The sequence below is a fragment of the Pristiophorus japonicus genome, chromosome 20 (assembly GCF_044704955.1).
Source record: "Pristiophorus japonicus isolate sPriJap1 chromosome 20, sPriJap1.hap1, whole genome shotgun sequence".
Lineage (NCBI taxonomy): Eukaryota > Metazoa > Chordata > Chondrichthyes > Pristiophoridae > Pristiophorus > Pristiophorus japonicus.
In genome coordinates this window covers 31806257-31826588 of record NC_091996.1, presented here as the reverse complement: position 1 = coordinate 31826588, position 20332 = coordinate 31806257, and the positions used below count along the sequence as shown (strand labels likewise).

The 20332-nt window shown below is 44.9% G+C and overlaps 1 protein-coding gene across 1 annotated transcript in view; it reads left to right on the top strand.

Moving 5' to 3' along the window:
* Positions 1-20332, top strand: part of LOC139232467 (protein crumbs homolog 1-like) — a 216264-nt gene that overhangs the window by 177779 nt on the left and 18153 nt on the right. The window contains exons 9-11 of the mRNA XM_070862702.1: positions 5628-5793; positions 8871-9738; positions 12569-12685. Of these exons, the coding sequence (XP_070718803.1) occupies positions 5628-5793; positions 8871-9738; positions 12569-12685 (1151 nt within the window). The remainder of the gene's footprint in view (positions 1-5627; positions 5794-8870; positions 9739-12568; positions 12686-20332) is intronic.

Sequence of the window (20332 nt, the reverse complement as noted above, 5' to 3'; positions counted from 1 at the left end):
TTCCTGCATCTAACCTGTCCAGTCCCGTCAGAATTTTATAAGTTTCTATGAGATCCCCTCTTCTAAATTCCAGTGAGTATAAGCCTAGTCGATCTCGTCTTTCCTCATATGTCAGTCCTGCCATCCCGGGAATCAGTCTGGTGAACCTTCACCATACTCCCTCAACAGCAAGAATATCCTTCCTCAGATTAGGAGACCAAAACGGCACACAATACTCAAAGTGTGGTCTCACCAAGGCCCTGTACAACTGCAGTAAGACCTCCCTGCTCCTATACTCAAATCCCCTCGCTATGAAGGCCAGCATGCCATTTGCTTTCTTCCCCACCTGCTGTACCTGCATGCCAACTTTCAATAACTGATGTACCATGATACCCAGGTCTCGTTGCACCTCCCCTTTTACTAATCTGTCACCATTCAGATGATAATCTGCCTTCCAGTTTTTGCCACCAGAGTGAATAACCTCACATTTATCCCCATTATACTGCACCTGCCATGCATTTGCCCATTCACCTGACCTGTCCAAGTCCATTAAAGCCTGGTTTTATGTATTCAAAGTTCCATAGGAACTTTAATGTCAATCTGAACAAGAGAAACATGCCTACAAGGCCTTGGTTTAATGCCTCATTTGAAGGACGGCACCTCTAACAATGTAGCGCTCTTCCAAGCCTGGTTTTATGTATTCAAATTCTGGAGTGGGGTTTGAACCCAGAACATCTGAGCTCAAAAAACAATAGTGTTGTCAACTGAGTCAAGCTACTTATTGTGAACATTGGACTAGAAAATAAAAGGGAAGGCAATAATCATGCAAAAGTTAAAAGTAATTAAATATCCAATTTAAAAGTAGAAACATGGATATTAACTGGAAAAGAACTGATGCTTTGAAGTAGATGCTTTAACATGTAAAATTATATCTCTAATTGTGCAATCAGATGGTGGATCGGTACCCAACTTTTAATCTCGATTTCCAGAGCAGTGGTGGAATAGTGCAATAGTTATAGGCAATTGAAAAGAGAGGGTGTTATCCAAAATGTATGAATTGCTCAGCAAATTTTAATTTTATTGTTAGGGCCCGAAATTCATCGACATACTGCCCGCTTACCGCCCAAAAATGCGATTTTGGTGAAAAAACACCTACATACCGTCGACATACCACTTGGCGGAATATTCATCATTGACATACCGCCGAGCAGTATGCACACTGTCCGCATACCGTCCAAAATGTCCGATTTTCATGGCATACCGCTGACATACCATCGGAGCTGCATACCGGCCTGGAAAAGGTGGTTTTGCGCGATGGTAAGTGGGCGGGAATGGGCTGAGTGCTCGGAGCCACCATTTTGAAACCGTCAGCTAAAGCAGCATCTTTATTTTTGTATTTTTGAGGTGAACAGTGACTTTACCATGCGATTTACAGTGGGAAGGGTATTTTTATTGGTACTGAGTACATTATTAAGATCAAAGACATTTTAGTTATTTTTTTCTTGAAAAATATTCTGGAGATTTAAAAAGGATGGGGCCTGTACTATCTCAGCATGTATTGCTGACTACCTGTCCAATGCAGGATCCAGATGTGAGAAGGTTTATTGAGCAGAGTTATCAGGGTAATGGACGCTGGTGCAGGCTGATGAGGAGGAAGAGGAGGCCTTACCTACAAAGGATTTTCAGGGAGAAGCGCTCATACTTGGACCTGAACGATCGACAGTGCGTTCGAAGGATGCACTTCTGAAAAGAGGTGATCGCTGAGATTTGTCAGCTCATTAAGGCAGCCCTGCAGCCCAGTACCACCAACATTACTGCACTCTCTGTCGAGATGAAGGTGACTGCAGCACTTTCCTTTTATGCAAACAGCTCTATTCATGCATCAGCTGGGGACATGTGCTGCATTTCTCAGCACCCTACTCATCACTGCATTCGACAGGTAACCGTAGTACTGTAAGCTCGCCAGATGGAATTTATAAACTTCCCAACGACCACGCATTGCCGGCTTCCCCAAGGTGCAGGGTACTGTTGACTGTACCCATATTGCCCTGCGAGTACCATTACAGGAGGCGGAGGTGTACCAAAACCATACGCAGCGCATAATGACAGTGAATGGCAACTTTCCAGGGAGCATCCACGATGCGCACATCTTGTGTGAGAGCACCGTGTCTGACCTGTTGATGTCTGAGCCACAAGGTAAATGCTGGATGCTGGGGACAAAGAGTACGACCTCGCCACCTGGCCCTTGACCCCCCCTGCGGAACCCTCAGACAGAAATGAACAACGATATAATAAGAGCCATATAGCCACACGTAATATTACCGAAAAGACAATTGGAGTGCTGAAGCAGCGCTTTCGATGCGTGGACCACTCAGGAGGCAGGCTGCAATACCACCCTGAGCAGGTTGCTCAGTTCACGGGGGGGTGCTGCATGTTGCATAATTTAGCCATCATGCGGGGACAGGAATTGCCACAGGGACCACCTGAGGAGAGAGTGCAGGAGATGGAGGAGGAAGAGGAGGAAAATGAGGAAGAGGAGGATGAAGAAGAGCTTCCAGGTGAACCCAAGACACCACCCCCCATCACCACAGAGGGCAGGTGGAGCGTATGCCACTGCAAAATTGTTAAGTCAGCAGCTCATAAATGAACGCTTTGCTTGAATGTGGAGAGCTGCTTTTTGGGACCCTGATGACTGTTACCCCAAAGGTTTGACACTGTACAAGAGTGTGCTTAACTTCAATTCAAATGACGATTTTAAAACTTTGTAAAACTTATAACTATAAAACAACTATAACAACTTTAATAACAACTTTAACAAACAAAACTTTAACAACTTGAATAAACTTAAAAAAGTCAAACTTAAATGAACAAGTACAAGAAAAGACCTTCAACTGTCCTCAATCACGACCGCGTGCTACACCACCCTGGGGACTATTCCCCCCTTTCTTACTCCCGCCCTTCCCTTTCCCACTGCCCCTGAGCCCGGACCTCCCCATAGTGTTACCAAGCCGGCGCGCAGCAGCGCACCCCGAGTGCTGTTGCTGTCGTTGGGGGTCAGACATTGCAGGCGCAATGAATGGGGCCGTAGGAGAAGCTCGTGGTGTGGAAGGCACGGCCTCAGGGCTGGAGCTGTCAGCTCCCTACCCTCAGGTGCTGTCGACCTGACTACTATGGCACGAAGGGGATTCCGTGCCATGTCCCGATCCCATCAATTGCCGCATGGCTTCGATGGAGTCGGCGGTTCGCGCCATCGTGGTGATCAGATGCAACATATCCTCCGACTGCTGCTCTGATAGAGCCGCGATGTTTCTGGTAATTGTACTCCTGGCCTTGAGTACTCTCGACCTATGTTGGCCTGTGACAGACTCACCATGTCCTGGTACGCGCCTATCTGTCGTGCAGCAACCGACCTTTTCTGCACCAACCTCGGTCGCTGTGGCAAAGGTGCTGCAACGCTGCGGGTGCCTTGCTGCACACCGCATGGTCCGGCAGAATCAGAGGAGCCGTGGGGGCATCCCCTGAATACAGACTCCGTGGTGGAGGATGTTCCAGCTGGCCCACATGGAGCTGGTGTATCCTCACTCCATCTCCACCCCCATCTCTGCCTCCACTGGCTGCAGGATCAGCAGCTCTTCCTCTTCGTCTTCATTACCTCTGCCAGGGGTGAAGTCGGGAGAGGGCTGGGTGATGCCAGAGGTGGAGGCAGTGGATCTGTCGTCTGGCCTCTCTGCGGAGGTCTGGTCTGAATCGTCCGACTCTGGAAGTACAAATTAACATTTAAAAATGCTTGGGACTAGGGGAGGGGTCAGGGTTACATCGCAGACAGACAATACATATATGCATTGCATTACATGCCCCCAACATTGCAGTACAATAAATTGACATACATCACAAGAGGCCAACATTACAGTTACATTACATGACATGACAGGACCGCAACACAGACTGGGGATTGTATTGAACTGACCATCCTGTGTGAGTGGGTCAGCTCCAATGTCGGGTGGCACGGTTGCTATCCCTGACCAGGGACAGGGCACAGATCTCGATTTCTGTCAATGGCTCTTGAGTTGCGGGTCTTCCCCCCCCCCCCCCCCCCATACGCCGCTGATCGGCTGCTACTGCAGATGTCTTCTTCTGCAGAAAGTGAAGTAAATGAAAGTAAAAATCTTCAATCCATTTAACATTGCAGACTCACAGGGTCACACACACACACACACACAGATTAAAACACTGCGTTGATCCTCTTGTCATTGCCTGAAAGCACGAATACATCGCCGTAACCTTAAGATAAATAGCATCATCCGTTTGACATGGAACCTACATTTACATGGTACATGGCACATGGGGGGGGGGGGTGCATAAATAAAATCATTACTTACTCTTGCGACCCTCACCATGTTGTTCCATCTCTTACAGCACCTTTCCCCGATGTGTACCATGGTACTTGTGGAGGACACAGCCTCCCCAATCTCGCCCCATATCTTCTTGTACTCCTTTGGGGGGGGGGGGGGGGCTTTCCACGACCACCCTTTGTTAGCTCAGAGTACCTCTCTGTCATATTCTCGAGAAGGGCAGGTAACTCCGTCTCATCGAAGGCGGGCTCCTTTGACCTCCCGTCCTTTTCGACGTTCCTGCACTTCGACTTATTTTTTTTTAAACATCTCCATTATATTTATGTTATGTTTGCTTTGTAAAATATCTCCTATTATTGTTCAAACTGTATAATTATTATTTATTATGAATAGTTTTAACTCTGCAATGTTATTAAACCAACGAACCCTCGACTAGCTTGATGCTCCTTCTCACTCGCTCTCCCTCGACTTCAACTCACTGCGCATGCACGGGTGACCCGACCCCCAAAATCGCGGATAAAAAGCTTCTGTGAAAAAATCGGGGGGGAAAAATTGCGCACTCACAGTTCAGTGCCGCACCGTCCAGCGACAAGAAAGTCGATCTGGATCGACTACTATGTTACCTACCGCCCGCTGCACGTCGAAAAAAAATCAAACAGTTTTTCCTCTTCGGTCTCGGCGGTTTGAAACGACGCATCGCCGGCATACTGCCGAGAAATGGGCGCACCTTATGTATTGACCAATTTCGGGCCCTTAATGTTTTACTAGCACCTGAAAAACTTTAAGCTTTTAGTAAGAGAGATGCTTGTTTCAATGCAATACAGAGTCCCCTCTAATCTTCTGCACTTGTTCCTGTATTGCTGGTGTTAGATCCATGTTGTATGTTAGAGTATTGCAACAAGTAGACATAGTTAACTAGTGGTCTAGTTACTCTAACCCTGCTGGGTGTGAGCTGAAACTTTCTCCAAAAGTATAGTTGTGAATTTTCAAGAGATTCATTTTCATTGAACTGACAGTTTCAAATACAAAACTAAAACTAGTCCTTGTGCATTCTCATAACAATCTATTAACAACAGAAAAATTTGCATTTATATAGTGCCTTTCATTACCTCCGGATGTCCCAAACCATGTTATAACCAGTTAAGTACTTTTGAAGTTAAATCACTGCTGTAATGTAACATAATCAAAATTATATATTGTACTCGGATGGTGTAGTTACTACTGTTGATATATATGAACATATATAGTAAAAAAAAATGAGTTTGTGTGACCGACATACTTATTGCCTTTATACAGAGTGTTCCTTGCCAACATGGAGGCAATTGTATTGTGACGTGGAACGATTTTGAATGTAAATGTCCACAGGAGTTCACTGGACGAACCTGTGAGGAGATAGTGTGGTGTGAGACTGATCCATGTCTTGCAGGATGTCACTGTCAGAATCTTCCAGGTGGATATGAATGTAAGAACTACAAGAATTCATTTAATTGTATAAGCAAATATTCAGAGACGAGAAAATGTTAAAAATATAGACCTTTTTAAATCTATTGAAAGTTTTGAAACCTAACACTGCAAAGTATATACCACACTGAAATAACTTCTTTATTTTAAACTTCCATTTTTCTTTCTCATCTCCCGATACCATGCACTGACTGTGGATGAGGAGAGAATTGGAAGATCTGATTTCAGTTGTCTGCTAACATTACTTTGCCTTGGTTGGTAGGATTTGCAGAAGAGCGACTTAGGGCTAACTTTCCTTCTAATTTTCTTTCTCCCTCTATGGAACAGTTCCTGGGTTCGGCTCACCTCCCAACAGCTGGCATCAGGAATTCAGTAGCGGAATGAAATCAAACCAGTGACCCATCAATGTGTGGTCTATACACAGAGAGTCCAGGGCCCATCAATGTGTAGTCTATACACAGAGAGTCCAGGGCCCATCAATGTGTAGTCTATACACAGAGAGTCCAGGGCCCATCAATGTGAAGTCTATACACAGAGTCCAGGGCCCATCAATGTGTGGTCTATACACAGAGAGTCCAGGGCCCATCAGTGTGTGGTCTATACACAGAGTGTCCAGGGCCCATCAGTGTGTGGTCTATACACAGAGAATCCAGGGCCCATCAATGTGTGGCCTATACAGAGTGTCCAGGGCCCATCAATTTGTGGTCTATACACGGAGGCCAGGCCCATCAATGTGTGGTCTATTCACGGAGAGTCCAGGGCCCATCAGTGTGTGGCAAGTAATCTGGAAGGCTAAAATAATGCACCAGCTTCAAGAGAACTTCTTTCAAAACAAAAAGTAACAAAATTCTCATTTTAGACTTAAAAACAATTTGGAATAATAATCAACAGAGGGAAACATTCCCATTTGCTACTAGTAACAAAATTGTAAATATAACTATAAAAGAAAGCAAGTAAAGAAAGACTTGCATTTATATAGCACCTTTCACAACCACCAGACATCCTAAAGCAATTTACAACCAATGAAGTACTTTTGAAGAATTATTTTTAAATTCTTATTAAAGAATAACAAACAAGAGAAACTCTCCCCCCACAGACAGTACCGAATTTCCCATCCTTGCACCATTTCCCAGAGTAAGGGAGCATAAGCACCTGGCACATGCCCGAGAGCTGTCCATGATAACTCAGCAACTGATTTTCTCTTCTTCCCTGTGGGAAAGGACTAAGCCTACAATGGGGTGCTTACCCGAACAGGAAGAACAGAAGCTTGGCTTGTGGAAAACTGCCACTGCCACTGAATGTCCAATATTACAATCAGCTTTATTATAACTGAATGTGACCCCATCGGGAACACTAAGTGACAGTCTGATGAACTAAAGAAAGCAGTAACAACTGACTTTTAACTAGAATGGATTACCTTAAGATAACTAGAGTCAAGGTACACCTGAGCCAAAGGATCAACTACATTGTTCATTTCTTCAGACAGTCAATCTGAACTAAAGTGGACTATGCATCCTGAAAGAAAGACTGAATGGCTGGTGAATTCACTAGAACAGGAGGTTTCTTCCACTCAATAATATATTAAATAAACCAGTACATTGGATTTGTCCCACCATAAACAGGATTTCATATCCACATTCCCCATATTTACATACTTGTTTTAAAAAAAAATAACATTGGACAAAAATCCCATCCAGAAAGACGTACATTTATATAGTGCCTTTCACAGCCTCAGGACGTCCCAAAGTGCCTTTCTTTTGAAGTGTAGCCACTGTTGCAATGTAGATGAAAGAGCAAGGCTGCAGACGGGGACCGCCCTTTTCAGGCAGGTCGAAGAGAAGGTTCTGAGTGTGCCCGAGCAAGAGGCGATGGCAGAGATGTATCAAGCAGCAAGAAGCATTCTGGGAAAGGCGGGATTCCATCAATATGAAGTGTCGAACTTTGCTAAAAATTGCTTCAGTATTGCTGCACTGGTTTGTGACGGAGCAGCGGCGAGAGATTGTGGCGGAGGTGCGGCGAATGGGGTATGGGGCCCAGAAGAGCCGAGGGCCCAGGGGCAGCACAGACCAGCCCACACTGCGATATGTGCGCACACTAGGTCCGTGCAGCAGAGCAGGTCTCCAGTCATCCTGGTTAACCCTTGCCACTGGACCAAGACCTAGCTCTGTCAAGCCCGTGTGGTGGCTGGTGTGCAACGGCCACCACACGTTAAAAAAAATCCACACACAGGCATCTTCCACCTTTCAATTGGAGTTCAGGACTGGAACATAGGGTCCTTCATTGAAACATCTGTGAACTCTTGTGGAAGCAAGTCATCCTCGTTCGAGGGGCCGCCTATGATGATGGGAAGAAACACGGCAGCTAATTTGCACACATGATCCCACAAACAGCAATGTAAATGACCCCACAAACAGTAATGTAATAATGACCAGATAATCTTGCTTTAGTGATGTTGATTGAGGGGTAAAAATTGGCCACGACCCCGGGAGAAATCCTCTGTTCTTCTTCGTTTTTTTACGTCCAGTTCAGGGGGCAGACGGAGCCTCGGTTTAATGTCTCATTCTAAAGACATCACCTCCGACTGTGCAGCACTGCCTCAGTACTGCACTGGGAGTGTCAGCCCAGATTATGTGCTCAAATCTCTGGAGTGGGGCTTGAACCTTTTCACTCAGAGGCAAGAATGCTACCCACTGAGCCACAGCTGGCATTGCGTAACTTTATTAAAACCAGGGCTGCTTTTCACAAAACACTGGTAAAAGATTCAGGTGTCCTTAAAGCAATTAATTGGACTGCAGCCTTTTCTTCCTATCGTTAGATCCTTGGGTTAAAATATAACAATTCAACCAATGTAATGTGGCAGTTCCTCACATGGGTGGGTATTTCCATCAAACAAAATATTATCCAAACTGGAGGCTATTGATTCTAAATGCATCAAGCGTGAATTTCACAGATCTTCGTTTCTTCAAAAGCAAGTCCTTGTGTCAGAAAGGTGAGGCCGTTGAAAGGCAGGGATGAATTAGCAGCGCAGGTTTCAATGAGATAACTTAATGTATCTTCGATTTTTGTGGATTTTCACAGGTCAGGCTAATGCAACATTTCAAGGTGAAAATCCAATTGTATATGTTGGCAACAAGCTAATCACAAGAGATCTCATAAACGTTTCCATGGACTTCAAAACCAGAGATATGGATGCTGTTCTGCTGCAGGCCAGCAATGGTGCTGATTCGGTTTGGTTTGGTTTCCACAATTCTCAGTTGCAGTTCAGATTGTATAGTGGAAACAGCGTGGAAGGCCTCACTCTCTTGAGCGACATCAACATCTCAGATGGACAGTGGCATTCAGTGCTCATTGCTATGGTGGAGCCTTTTATGATGTCATCAAGGTGGATCATTACTGTTAATGGAAATACCAACTTTACCAGCACAGTCGCTGCTGGGAACTTAAACTTTCTTCGAGACAATGTAAATATAACACTAAGCAACAATTTTACAGGTTGTCTTGGAGTGGTTAAACTTGGTGGGATCTACCTTCCTTACTTCAATCAAAATGTTTTTACACCCAATGAACAGTTTGTTATAGTGAGCAGTCTCCCAGTTCAAATTGGATGCTTTGGCACAGAAGTATGTTCCTCAAATCCATGCCAGAATAATGGAACATGTGAAGATCTATTTGACCTCTTCCAGTGCAACTGCATTGCAGGGTGGGAAGGCACAAGATGTGAGCTCAACATTGATGACTGCATGTCCGGTCTCTGTGTTCATGGTAATTGCAGCGATTTGGTGGAAGGCTACGAGTGTAACTGCGAGCAGGGCTACACCGGGATGAACTGTGAGAACGATATAAATGACTGCATAAACCACAATTGTAAAAATGGCGCGACCTGCATTGACAGTATCAACTCGTACTTCTGCAACTGTCCAAACCAGTTCACTGGGCAATACTGCGAGTAAGCGTTCTATTCTATATACTGCAACTCCTCAAATTGACCACGGCATTTAAAACAACTCGCACCAAGGCAGTAGGAATTAAGAATAGGACTTGCTGCCTGACTCCTCTGATATCTAATTTATCTTTGTCTGTGATTCCTACTACTTTAATGCTAGTCGTTTTAAAGGTCTTGCTCATTTCAGTTGATCATTGTAAATTCATGGTAAAGCAGAGACAAATACATGAGCCTACCTGTCTTTGACTGAGTACTTGCACTATCAGTATGCTCTACTAGCTGCTGTCCACACCATAGAAACATAGAAACATAGAAAATAGGTGCAGGAGTAGGCCATTCGGCCCTTTGAGCCTGCACCACCATTCAATATGATCATGGCTGATCATGCAACTTCAGTACCCATTCCTACTTTCTCTCCATACCCCTTGATCCCTTTAGTCATAAGGGCCACATCTAACTCCCTTTTCAATATATCTAACGAACTGGCCTCAACAATTTTCTGAGGTAGAGAATGCCACAGGTTCACAATTCTCTGAGTGAAGAAGTTTCTCCTCATCTCCGTCCTGAATGGCTTACCCCTTATCCTTAGACTGTGACCCCTGGTTCTGGACTTCCCCAACATTGGGAACATTCTTCCTGAACCTAACCTGTCCAATCCTGTCAGAATTTTATATATTTCTATGAGATCCCCTCTCATTCTTCTAAGTTCCATTCTTCTAAAGCTTAGTCGATCTAGTCTTTCTTCATATGTCAATCCTGCCACCCTGGGAATCAGTCTGGTGAACCTTCGCTGCACTCCCTCAATAGCAAGAATGTCCTTCCTCAGATTAGGAGACCAAAACTGCACACAATACTCAAGGTGTGGTCTCACCAAGGCCCTGTACAACTGCAGTAAGACCTCCCTGCTCTTATAATCAAATCCCCTCGCTATGAGGGCCAGCATGCCATTTGCTTTCTTTACTGCCTGCTGTACCTGCATGCCTACCTTCAATGACTGATGTACCATGACACCCAGGTCTCGTTGTACCTTCCCTTTCACTAATCTGTCACCATTCAGATAATAATCTGCCTTCCTGTTTTTGCCACCAAAGTGGATAACCTCACATTTATCCACATTATACTGCATTTGCCATGCATTTGCCCACTCACCTAACCTGTCCAAGTCGCTCTGCAGCCTCCTAGCATCCTCCTCACAGCTCGCACTGCCACCCAGCTTAGTGTCATCTGCAAACTTGGAGATATTACATTCAATTCCTTCATCTAAATCATTTATGTATTGTAAATAACTGGGGTCCCAGCACTGAACCTTGCGGTACCCCACTAGTCACTGCTTGTCATTCTGAAAAGGACCCGTTTATTCCCACTCTTTGCTTCCTGTCTGCCAACCAGTTCTGTATCCACGTCAGTACAGTACCCCCAATACCATGTGCCTTAATTTTGCACACTAATCCTCTGGCCAATGTGTACAAATCTTTATGATACCAGGCATAACAACATCTTTTGAACTGGTCACTTCTCAGTTAGTGCCTCACCACGGGACTAATATTTTATAACCCAGTATTTCATCTGAACCCATGCCCTGCCAATTCCTCCAGCAGAGTCATGGTATAGCCTCAAAATTGCTTATCTACTTCCTAAATGGAGATATTTGAAGATAGTGCTGTAAGGAATTAAATGGAAAGAAAGCAGAATTTTAAAGGAATACATTAGTAACTGAAGAATTTAAAGATTTTATCTGATTCTTCCATTTGAAATTCAATGAAGGTGAGCTGTTTTGATTTAAATATACCGAGTACTTGACCGATAAACTCATTTAAATTGTTTTATTTGTACCCTGATGTATATATCCATTTGTCACATATAAGTAAAAATCTAGGCAGGAAACAATTTCTTTTCAATTTTAGTCAAGTACTAAATTTATAAAATATAAAAAAAATTCCCTTCCCAAGTTTGCGATTTAGAATTACAAACGCTCCAGCACAAGAAGTACCACTGTATACTAACACTGTATACTATAAATCTGAGCTTCAGATATAGAATTCCTGGTCAATATAAGCAATGCTGGCTTAACCTTTTCCATAAATTTGAGGTCTTTCCTCATTGAAAATCAAAGCATTTGAGGCACTGCAGAATATTGTTATAAAATGTGCAACATCATGAAAATGTTATAGCATGTATTATGTAGGAATGGAGAAGAGTAACAGGATTAGAAAAATGCATTCATATTAAATTGCTGGAAATTCTCGGCACTTCATTAGCCAGGGTACCTTGAGGATGGATAATACCATATCCCAAAATAAATTACTGTGTCGTGTGTGTGTGTTGGGGAGAGAGGTAAGGAGAGAATATCTGAGGTAAATATTGCTGAAATGAAAAAGAATTGGACTATAATTCTCTACTTAAAGTTAAAACTAAAACATTAGTACCTTTGAAAACACAAGTAAATTATAAAAAATGTGACGTACAAAATGGGAGCGTTCACGAATATCACATCTGTCTCTGTGGTAAGCTGTTCTGTCTGCTCTAAACTGACAAGTTGTATGTCTATTATATAGAAAGGTTAATATTAGCAAGACGAGCTGATATTTAGCTTCGAGCATCCCAGGCAGGGATAGAATCTGGATAAATGATGTTTTTCTCTCAGAAAACTGGTGCTGCATGCAATAAAAAAGGACATACAGCTGACATGAGACAAATGACACAAAAATACGTACTAATTCCCACCTTTATACAGTGCATACTGAATACTCGAGTCTATTGTACTAGTGTCCATGAACAGCCCTTGTAGTGACATCTAATTTGCTTGTGAATAAAAAGCACTGAATTTTTTCAGATGGTTATACCCACCAGTCAAGTGTGGAGAGAGTTTCAGCTGCAACAATGGAGGGCTTTGCATCGATGGATTTTGGGGTGCCAATTGTACCTGCAGGGCAGGCTTCACCGGAGAAAGGTAATGACAATTAAAAAATGTGTTCATGGGATGTGGGTGTCGCTGATAAGGCCAGCATTTATTTCCCCCTCACTAGTTGTCCTTGGTGGTGGTGAGCCACCATTTCAGAGGGCAGTTAAGAGTCACCATGATCGCCATTACTGAATTTTATTCCAGATTTTTTTTTAGTTAACTGAATTTAAATTCCCCGGCTGCCATGGTGGAATTTGAACTCACATCTTCGGATAAGTCTTCCAGACCTCTGGATTTCTAGTCTAGTAACATAACGACTGCTACAGTCATCATTATCATAAGAACATAAGAAATACGAACAGGAGGAGGCCATAAGACCTCTCGAACCTGCTCCGCCATTCAATAAGATCATGGCTGATCTGATCATGGACTCAGCTCCACTTCCCTACCCACTCCCCATAACTACTTATCTCCTTATCGTTTAAGAAACTGTCTATTTCTGTCTTAAATTTATATAATGTCCCAGCTTCCACAGCTCTCTAAGGCAGTGAATTCCACAGATTCACAACCCTCAGAGAAGAAATTTCTCCTCATCTCAGTTCTAAATGGGCGACCCCTTATTCGAAGATCATGCCCTCTAGTTCTAGTCTCCCCATCTCTGCATCCACCTTGTCAAGCCCCCTCATAATCTTATACGTTTCTATAAGATCACCTCTCATTCTTCATAGGCAGTCCCTCGAAACGAGGATGACTTGCTTCCACGCCAAAAAAGGATAAGTTCATAGGTGTTCCAATGAAGGGCCTAAGATTCCAGGGCCCGAACTACATCCTGAAGGGGTCCCTGTGCGTGGATTTTTTTTAATGTGTGGTGGCCGTTGCACACCAGCCATCACATGGGCTTGAGAGAGCTAGGTCTTGGTCCAATGGCAAGGATTACCCAAGACTAACTGGAGACCTACTCTGCTGCATGGACCCAGTGCGCACACATATCACAGTGTGCCCCCATTAAGGCCCAACAAATCGATTACTAACTTGATTTCCATATTTTAATAAATGAATTTGCTTCTTGTCTTGGTGTGGTGGCATAGATCATATCTTATTAGTGCTTTTGGAACTCTAATGTATTTTGGTTTCTTACTATTACATGCGGTCGGTTGCACAAACACGGGGATCCTATTCAGGATATGCGTATGAGTAAGCAGACCGATATGGCTGGAGGGGAGGGGTTAATGCCAAGAAAAAAGGACACAAAAGTGCAAAGACATTTTCCATTAATACTTTGCACAGTTTGTAAAAAAAATACAGAAACTTTTCAAACATCACCCAGCAAAATTTCAAAGCATGACACTGTTAACTAATACAAGTTAGAAATTGCAGGAAAATTCATATCGCCCATTCCACATCACTGGGCTAAGGCCGAGTGGAAAATCGCGGGGAAAAAAAATGGGCCATGTACCAGCGATCAGTAAGGCTGAGACGTCCTACATCGCTGGAATAAGGCCCATATTTTCCGGCGATCTTCCCCTAGTGGAAAGTCTAGATAGACATCTGATCTTTAGAGAGATCAAGAAAAGAGAATATTCAGGTTGTTAAAACACTGTTCAACAACTGCTATAAAAGAGTTATTTTCACAAATTTCACAGCTACCATTTTTCATGAAAATAAAGACTGTATGAATGTTTGTCCTGGCATTAATCTTACTGGCAAAAATATGAGAGGTGTGACAATTTAAATATGTAATATTGCCCTGAGTTTCTTTAATAAACATTTTCCTTGGTATATTCCCATTTTTCAGAAATAAGTTTTCTATAAACTTGGACTGTGTTTTCAACACTAAAAATGCATCCCTACAATGCTAACAAACTTCAAGTAAGTCTAAACAGCAGAGGAATCTACTGACATTCCACAGAGGGAATCAAGACCGTGTAGTCTTCAGATAAAGCAGAATTACTGGGTGGGGGGGGGGTCATTGGACTAAGACATGCAATGTAAGATTTTTAATAAGATAGCAATGTAAGGTTTTTAATAAGATAACAGTTGTAGAAACAAAATGTAATTAAAGTTAGTTAATCCTTTATTGATTAAACCCTTTAAAACATGGCTGTACAACTGCTTCATTGTGAACAGGGTAGAAACTTCTCGGAGATAAATATATGCATAGTCAAAATCATCATCATCATCATAGGCAGTCCCTCGGAATCGAGGAAGACTTTCTTCCACTCTTAAAAAGAGTCCTTAGGTGGCTGAACAATCCAATACGAGAACCACAGTCCCTGTCACAGACTGTGGGACAGACAGTCCTTGAGGGAAAGGGTGGGACAGGTTTGCCGCACGCTCTTTCCGCTGCCTGCGCTTGTTTTCTGCATGCTCTCAGCGATGAGACTCAAGCTGCTCAGCGCCCTCCCGGATGCACTTCCTCCACTTAGGGCGATCTTTGGCCAGGGACTTCCAGGTGTCAGTGGGGATGTTGCACTTTTCCAGAGAGGTTAATCTATATAGGACTGTGGCTTTAATCATGTCCTGAACACAACAATTTCATCTGTGGAAAGCAACAGGTTGTAATTAAATAATGGTGTCCTGGTGCTTTTCATTTAATTGCTTCTGAGGTAAAGAAGGGATTTTCTCTTGTTTTACCGAGTTACATGGTCAAAATAATAAACAACATAAAAACATAAGAAATAGGAGCAGGTGTAGGCCATATGGCCCCTGGAGCCTGCTCTGCCATTCAATAAGATCATAGCTGATCTGATCATGGACTCAGTTCCATTTCCCCGCCCGCTCCCCATAACCCTCGACTTCCTTATTGTTCAAAAACAATAATATAATATGGGGAGTCCAAGACAATAGAAATTGTCAGTTAGAAGCAAAAGGGTAATTGGCCTGAAAGATCTTTTATTGATCCTTATTTTTAAACTGATCCAATTTACCATAAACTATGCATCTCAAATATTGTGCGCCATTTGCTATATAATTGCAAGGTATTATCAGAATGTTAACATTGAGGCAGTATTTAATAGTCATGTTACACAACATCAACTTTTAGAAATTAGAAATGATAGAAAATATGAAAATCTAATTTCACCATTCATTGACAGTTTTAGGGCATGATCATTCCTACTCAAATAATTGAATAATAATTATGAATTTTAATTGAAGATATGGAAATATTGTGCTTTTGCAATGGCTCAGTAAGTATATCCAATTCTCAAACTGTGCTATTGCTCATTCTCAGCTGGGATATTGGTAGAGGTACTGCAATTGGCTTTAGTTCTCCTCAGTTAGGAAGGGGAAATTTGGCTCGGGCTTTCACTCCCATTTACTATAAAATCATAGAATGATACAGCACAGAAGGAGGCTGTTGTGTATCTGTAAAGCATGCACTCCCATGTTCCGCCACCAGGGAGCTCATCCTCTGAAGTTCCAAGGGATCCCAGCATTCCTTGGGAGCACTGTATACAAGCCGGCCCCTAAGGCCTGTTCCTCACTCTGGAGTACCTTATTAAAGACTGAGGACACTGTTACTTTAACCTCCCTGTGTGCAGCCTCATCTGTGTTAGGAACACAATAACTGGCGACGAGAATACGAATCCAACGCAAAGATTCAGCAAACTGTGGGTATCCTGGAGAAGTTCTCGGAGGGTGAGGACTGGGAAGCCGATGTCGAACAGCTAGACCAGTACTTTGTAGCCAACGAGCTGGACGGAGAAGGAAGCGCTGCAAAAAGGAGAGCGGTCCTCCTCACAGTCTGCGGGGCACCGACCTACAGCCTCATGAAGAATCTTCTGGCTCCGGTGAAATCCACAGATAAGTCGTATGAGGAGCTGTGTACACTGGCACGGGAGCATCTTAACCCGAGGGAGAGCGTGCTGATGGCGAGGTATCGGTTCTACATGTGCCAGCGATCTGAAGGTCAGGAAGTGGCGAGCTACGTCGCCGAGCTCAGGTGACTTGCAGGACAATGTGAGTTTGATGGCTACCTGGAGCAAATGCTCAGAGAATTTTTTGTACTGGGCATTGGCCACGAGACCATCCTACGAAAACTTTGACTGTAGAGACACTGACCCTCAGTTAGGCCATTGCTATAGCATAGGAGTTTATGTCCACCAGTGATAACACCAAACAAATCTCTCAGCACACAAGTGCTAGCAATGTTCATAAATTAACTGGAACTGTGTTTGCGAGCAGAAATGTACAGGGCAGAACCCACGAGTCTGCAACTGCCAGCAGGCCTCAGGTGACTCAGATTCCCCAACAAAGGATGAATGCAAGGCAATTCACACCTTGTTGGCGTTGTGGAGGCTTCCATTCAGCCTATTCATGCTGCTTCAAAGGGTATGTTTGCAAGAGCTGTGGAACAATGGGGCACCTCCAACGAGTTTGCAAACGAGCTGCAAACTCTGCAAAACCTGCTAACCACCACGTGGCAGAGGAAGATCGTCGGTCCATGGTGGATCAAAGCAATTTCGAGCCTCAGAGAGAGGAGGGAGATGCTGAAGTACACTGGGTGCACACATTTGAGACGAAATTTCCACCTATAATGCTAAACGTAAAGTTAAATGGCTTACCCTTAGCCATGGAACTGGACACTGGCGCTAGCCAATCCATCATGAGTAAAAAAATGTTTGAGAGACTGTGGTGCAACAAAGCATTCAGACCAGCCCTGAGCCCCATCCACACGAAACTGAGAACGTACACCAAAGAGCTTATCACTGTCCTGGGCAGCGCCATGGTCAAGGTCACCTACGAGGGCACAGTGCACGAACTGCCACTCTGGATTGTCCCGGGCGATGGCCCCACATTGCTTGGAAGGAGCTGGCTGGGCAAAATCCGCTGGAACTGGGATGATATCCGAGCACAATCACATGTCGATGAGGCCTCATGTACCCAGGTTCTTAACAAATTTCCTTCCCTTTTTGAGCCAGGCATTGGAAACTTTTCTGGGGCGAAGGTGCGGTTCCACTTGGTCCCAGAGACACGATCCATTCACCACAAGGTGCGAGCGGTACCTCACATGATGAGGGAGAGAGTGGAAATCGAGCTGGACAGTCTGCAACGTGAGGGAATCATCTCCCCAGTGGAATTCAGCGAGTGGGTCAGCCTGATTGTTCCAGTACTCAAAAGTGATGGCACGGTCAGGATTTGCAGCGATTATAAAGTAACTTATTGATCGTTTCTCGCTACAGGACCAATACCCGCTACCTAAGGCAGACGACCTATTTGCGACGCTGGCAGGAGGCAAGATGTTCACCAAGCTCGACCTGACTTCGGCCTACATGACGCAGGAGCTGCAGGAGTCTTCGAAGGGCCTCACCTACATCAACACGCACAAGGGACTGTTCATCTACAACAGATGCCAGTTTGGAATTTGGTCGGCTCCAGCGATCTTCCAGAGAAACATGGAGAGCCTACTCAAGTCGGTACCACGCACGGTGGTCTTTCAGGACGACATATTGTTCACGGGTCGGGACACCACCGAGCACCCACAAAACCTGGAGGAGGTCCTCCAGCGACTGGATCGTGTAGGGCTGCGGCTGAAGAGGTCGAAATGCGTCTTCATGGCAACAGAAGTGGAGTTTTTGGGGGGAAAGATCGCGGCGGACGACATTCGGCCCACAGACGCCAAGACAGAGGCTATCAGGAACACGTCCAGGCCACAGAACATCATGGAGCTACGGTCGTTCCTGAGACTCCAACTATTTTGGTAACTTCCTACCGGGGTTAAGCACCCTTATAGAGCCCCTACATATGTCATTGCGCAAAGGTGAGAACTGGGTATGGGGGAAAAACCAAGTAATTGCTTTTGAGAAAGCCAGAAACATTTTATGCTCCAACAAGCTGCTTGTATTGTATAACCGTGTAAAAGACTTGCGCTAGCATGTGACGCGTCATCATACGGAGTCGGGTGTGTTTTACAAGCTAACATTGCGGGGAAGTTGCAACCTGTCGCCTATGCTTCCAGGAGCTTGTCTAAGGCCGAGAGGGTCTACAGCATGATTGAGAAAGAGGCATTAGCGTGTGTGTTCGGGGTAAAGAAAATGCATCAGTACCTGTTTGGCCTCAAATTTGAGCTGAAAACCGATCACAAGCCCCTCACATCCCTGTTCGCTGAAAACAAGGGGATAAATACTAATGCCCCAGCCTGCATACAAAGGTTGGCACTGGCGCTATCAGCGTATAATTATACCATCCGCCACAGACCAGGCACCGAGAACTGTGCGGATGCTCTCAGTTGGCTACCATTGGCCACCACGGGGGTGGAAATGGTGCAGCCTGCAAACTTGTTGATGGTGGCGCAGCCCGCAGACTTGTTGATGGTCATGGAAGTGTTTGAAAATGATAAATCACCTGTCACGGCCCGCCAGATTAGGACTTGGACTCGCCAAGATCCTCTGTTGTCCCTAGTAAAAAACTGTGTACTGCATGGGAGCTGGGCCAGCATCCCCGTTGAAATGCAAGAGCCAATCAAGCCATTCCAGTGGTGAAAGGACAAGCTGTCCATTCAGGCAGACTGCCTGTTGTGGGGTAACCGCGTAGTGCTACCCAAAAAGGGCAGGGAGACGTTCACCTCGGATCTCCACAGCATACACCCGGGTATAGTAATGATGAAAGCAATAGCCAGATCCCACGTGTGGTGGCCAGGTATCGACTCTGACTTAGAGTCCTGTGTACGGCAATGCAGCGTGTGTGCTCAGTTGAGCAACGCGCACAGAGAGGCGCCACTAAGTTTGTGGTCCTGGCCCTCCAGACCATGGTCAAGGATCCATGTCGACTATGTGGGCCCGTTTCTCGGTAAAATGTTCCTGGTGGTGGTGGATGCTTTTTCAAAATGGATTGAATGTGAAATAATGTCAGGAAGCACCGCCACCGCCACCATTGAAAGCCTGAGGGCCATGTTTGCTACCCACGGCCTGCCTGACATACTGGTCAGTGACAACGGGCCATGTTTCACCAGTGCCGAATTTAAAGAATTCATGACCTGCAATGGGATCAAACATGTCACCTCGGCCCCGTTTAAACCAGCCTCCAATGGGCAGGCAGAGCGGTCATTACAAACCATCAAACAGAGCCTTAAACGAGTCACAGAAGGCTCTCTCCAAACCCGCCTGTCCCGAGTACTGCTCATCTACTGCACGAGACCCCACTTGTTCAGAGGGGTGCCCCCGGCTGAGCTACTCATGAAAAGGACACTTAAAACCAGACTCTCGCTGGTTCACCCCAACCTGCATGATCAGGTAGAGAGCAGACGGCAGCAACAAAATGTAAACGATGGTCGCGCCACTGTGTCACAGGAAATTGATCTGAATGACCCTGTGTATGTGCTAAATTATGGACATGGTCCCAAGTGGATCGCGGGCACGGTGATAGCTAAAGAAGGGAATAGGGTGTTTGTAGTCAAACTAGACAATGGAAAAATTTGCAGAAAGCACCTGGACCAAGCGAGGCTGCGGTTCACAGACTGTCCTGAACAACCCATAGCAGACACCACCTTTTTCGAGCCCACAACACACACCCAAAGGATCAACGACACCACTCTGGACCAGGAAATCGAACCCATCAAGCCCAACAGCCCAGTAAGGCCAGGCTCACCTAGCTGCCCTGCAGGGCCAACAACACGCCAGCTCAGCGAGGGCACAGCCAACACACCAGAACAGACATTTGTACCGAGGCGGTCCACCAGGGAAAGAAAGGCTCCCA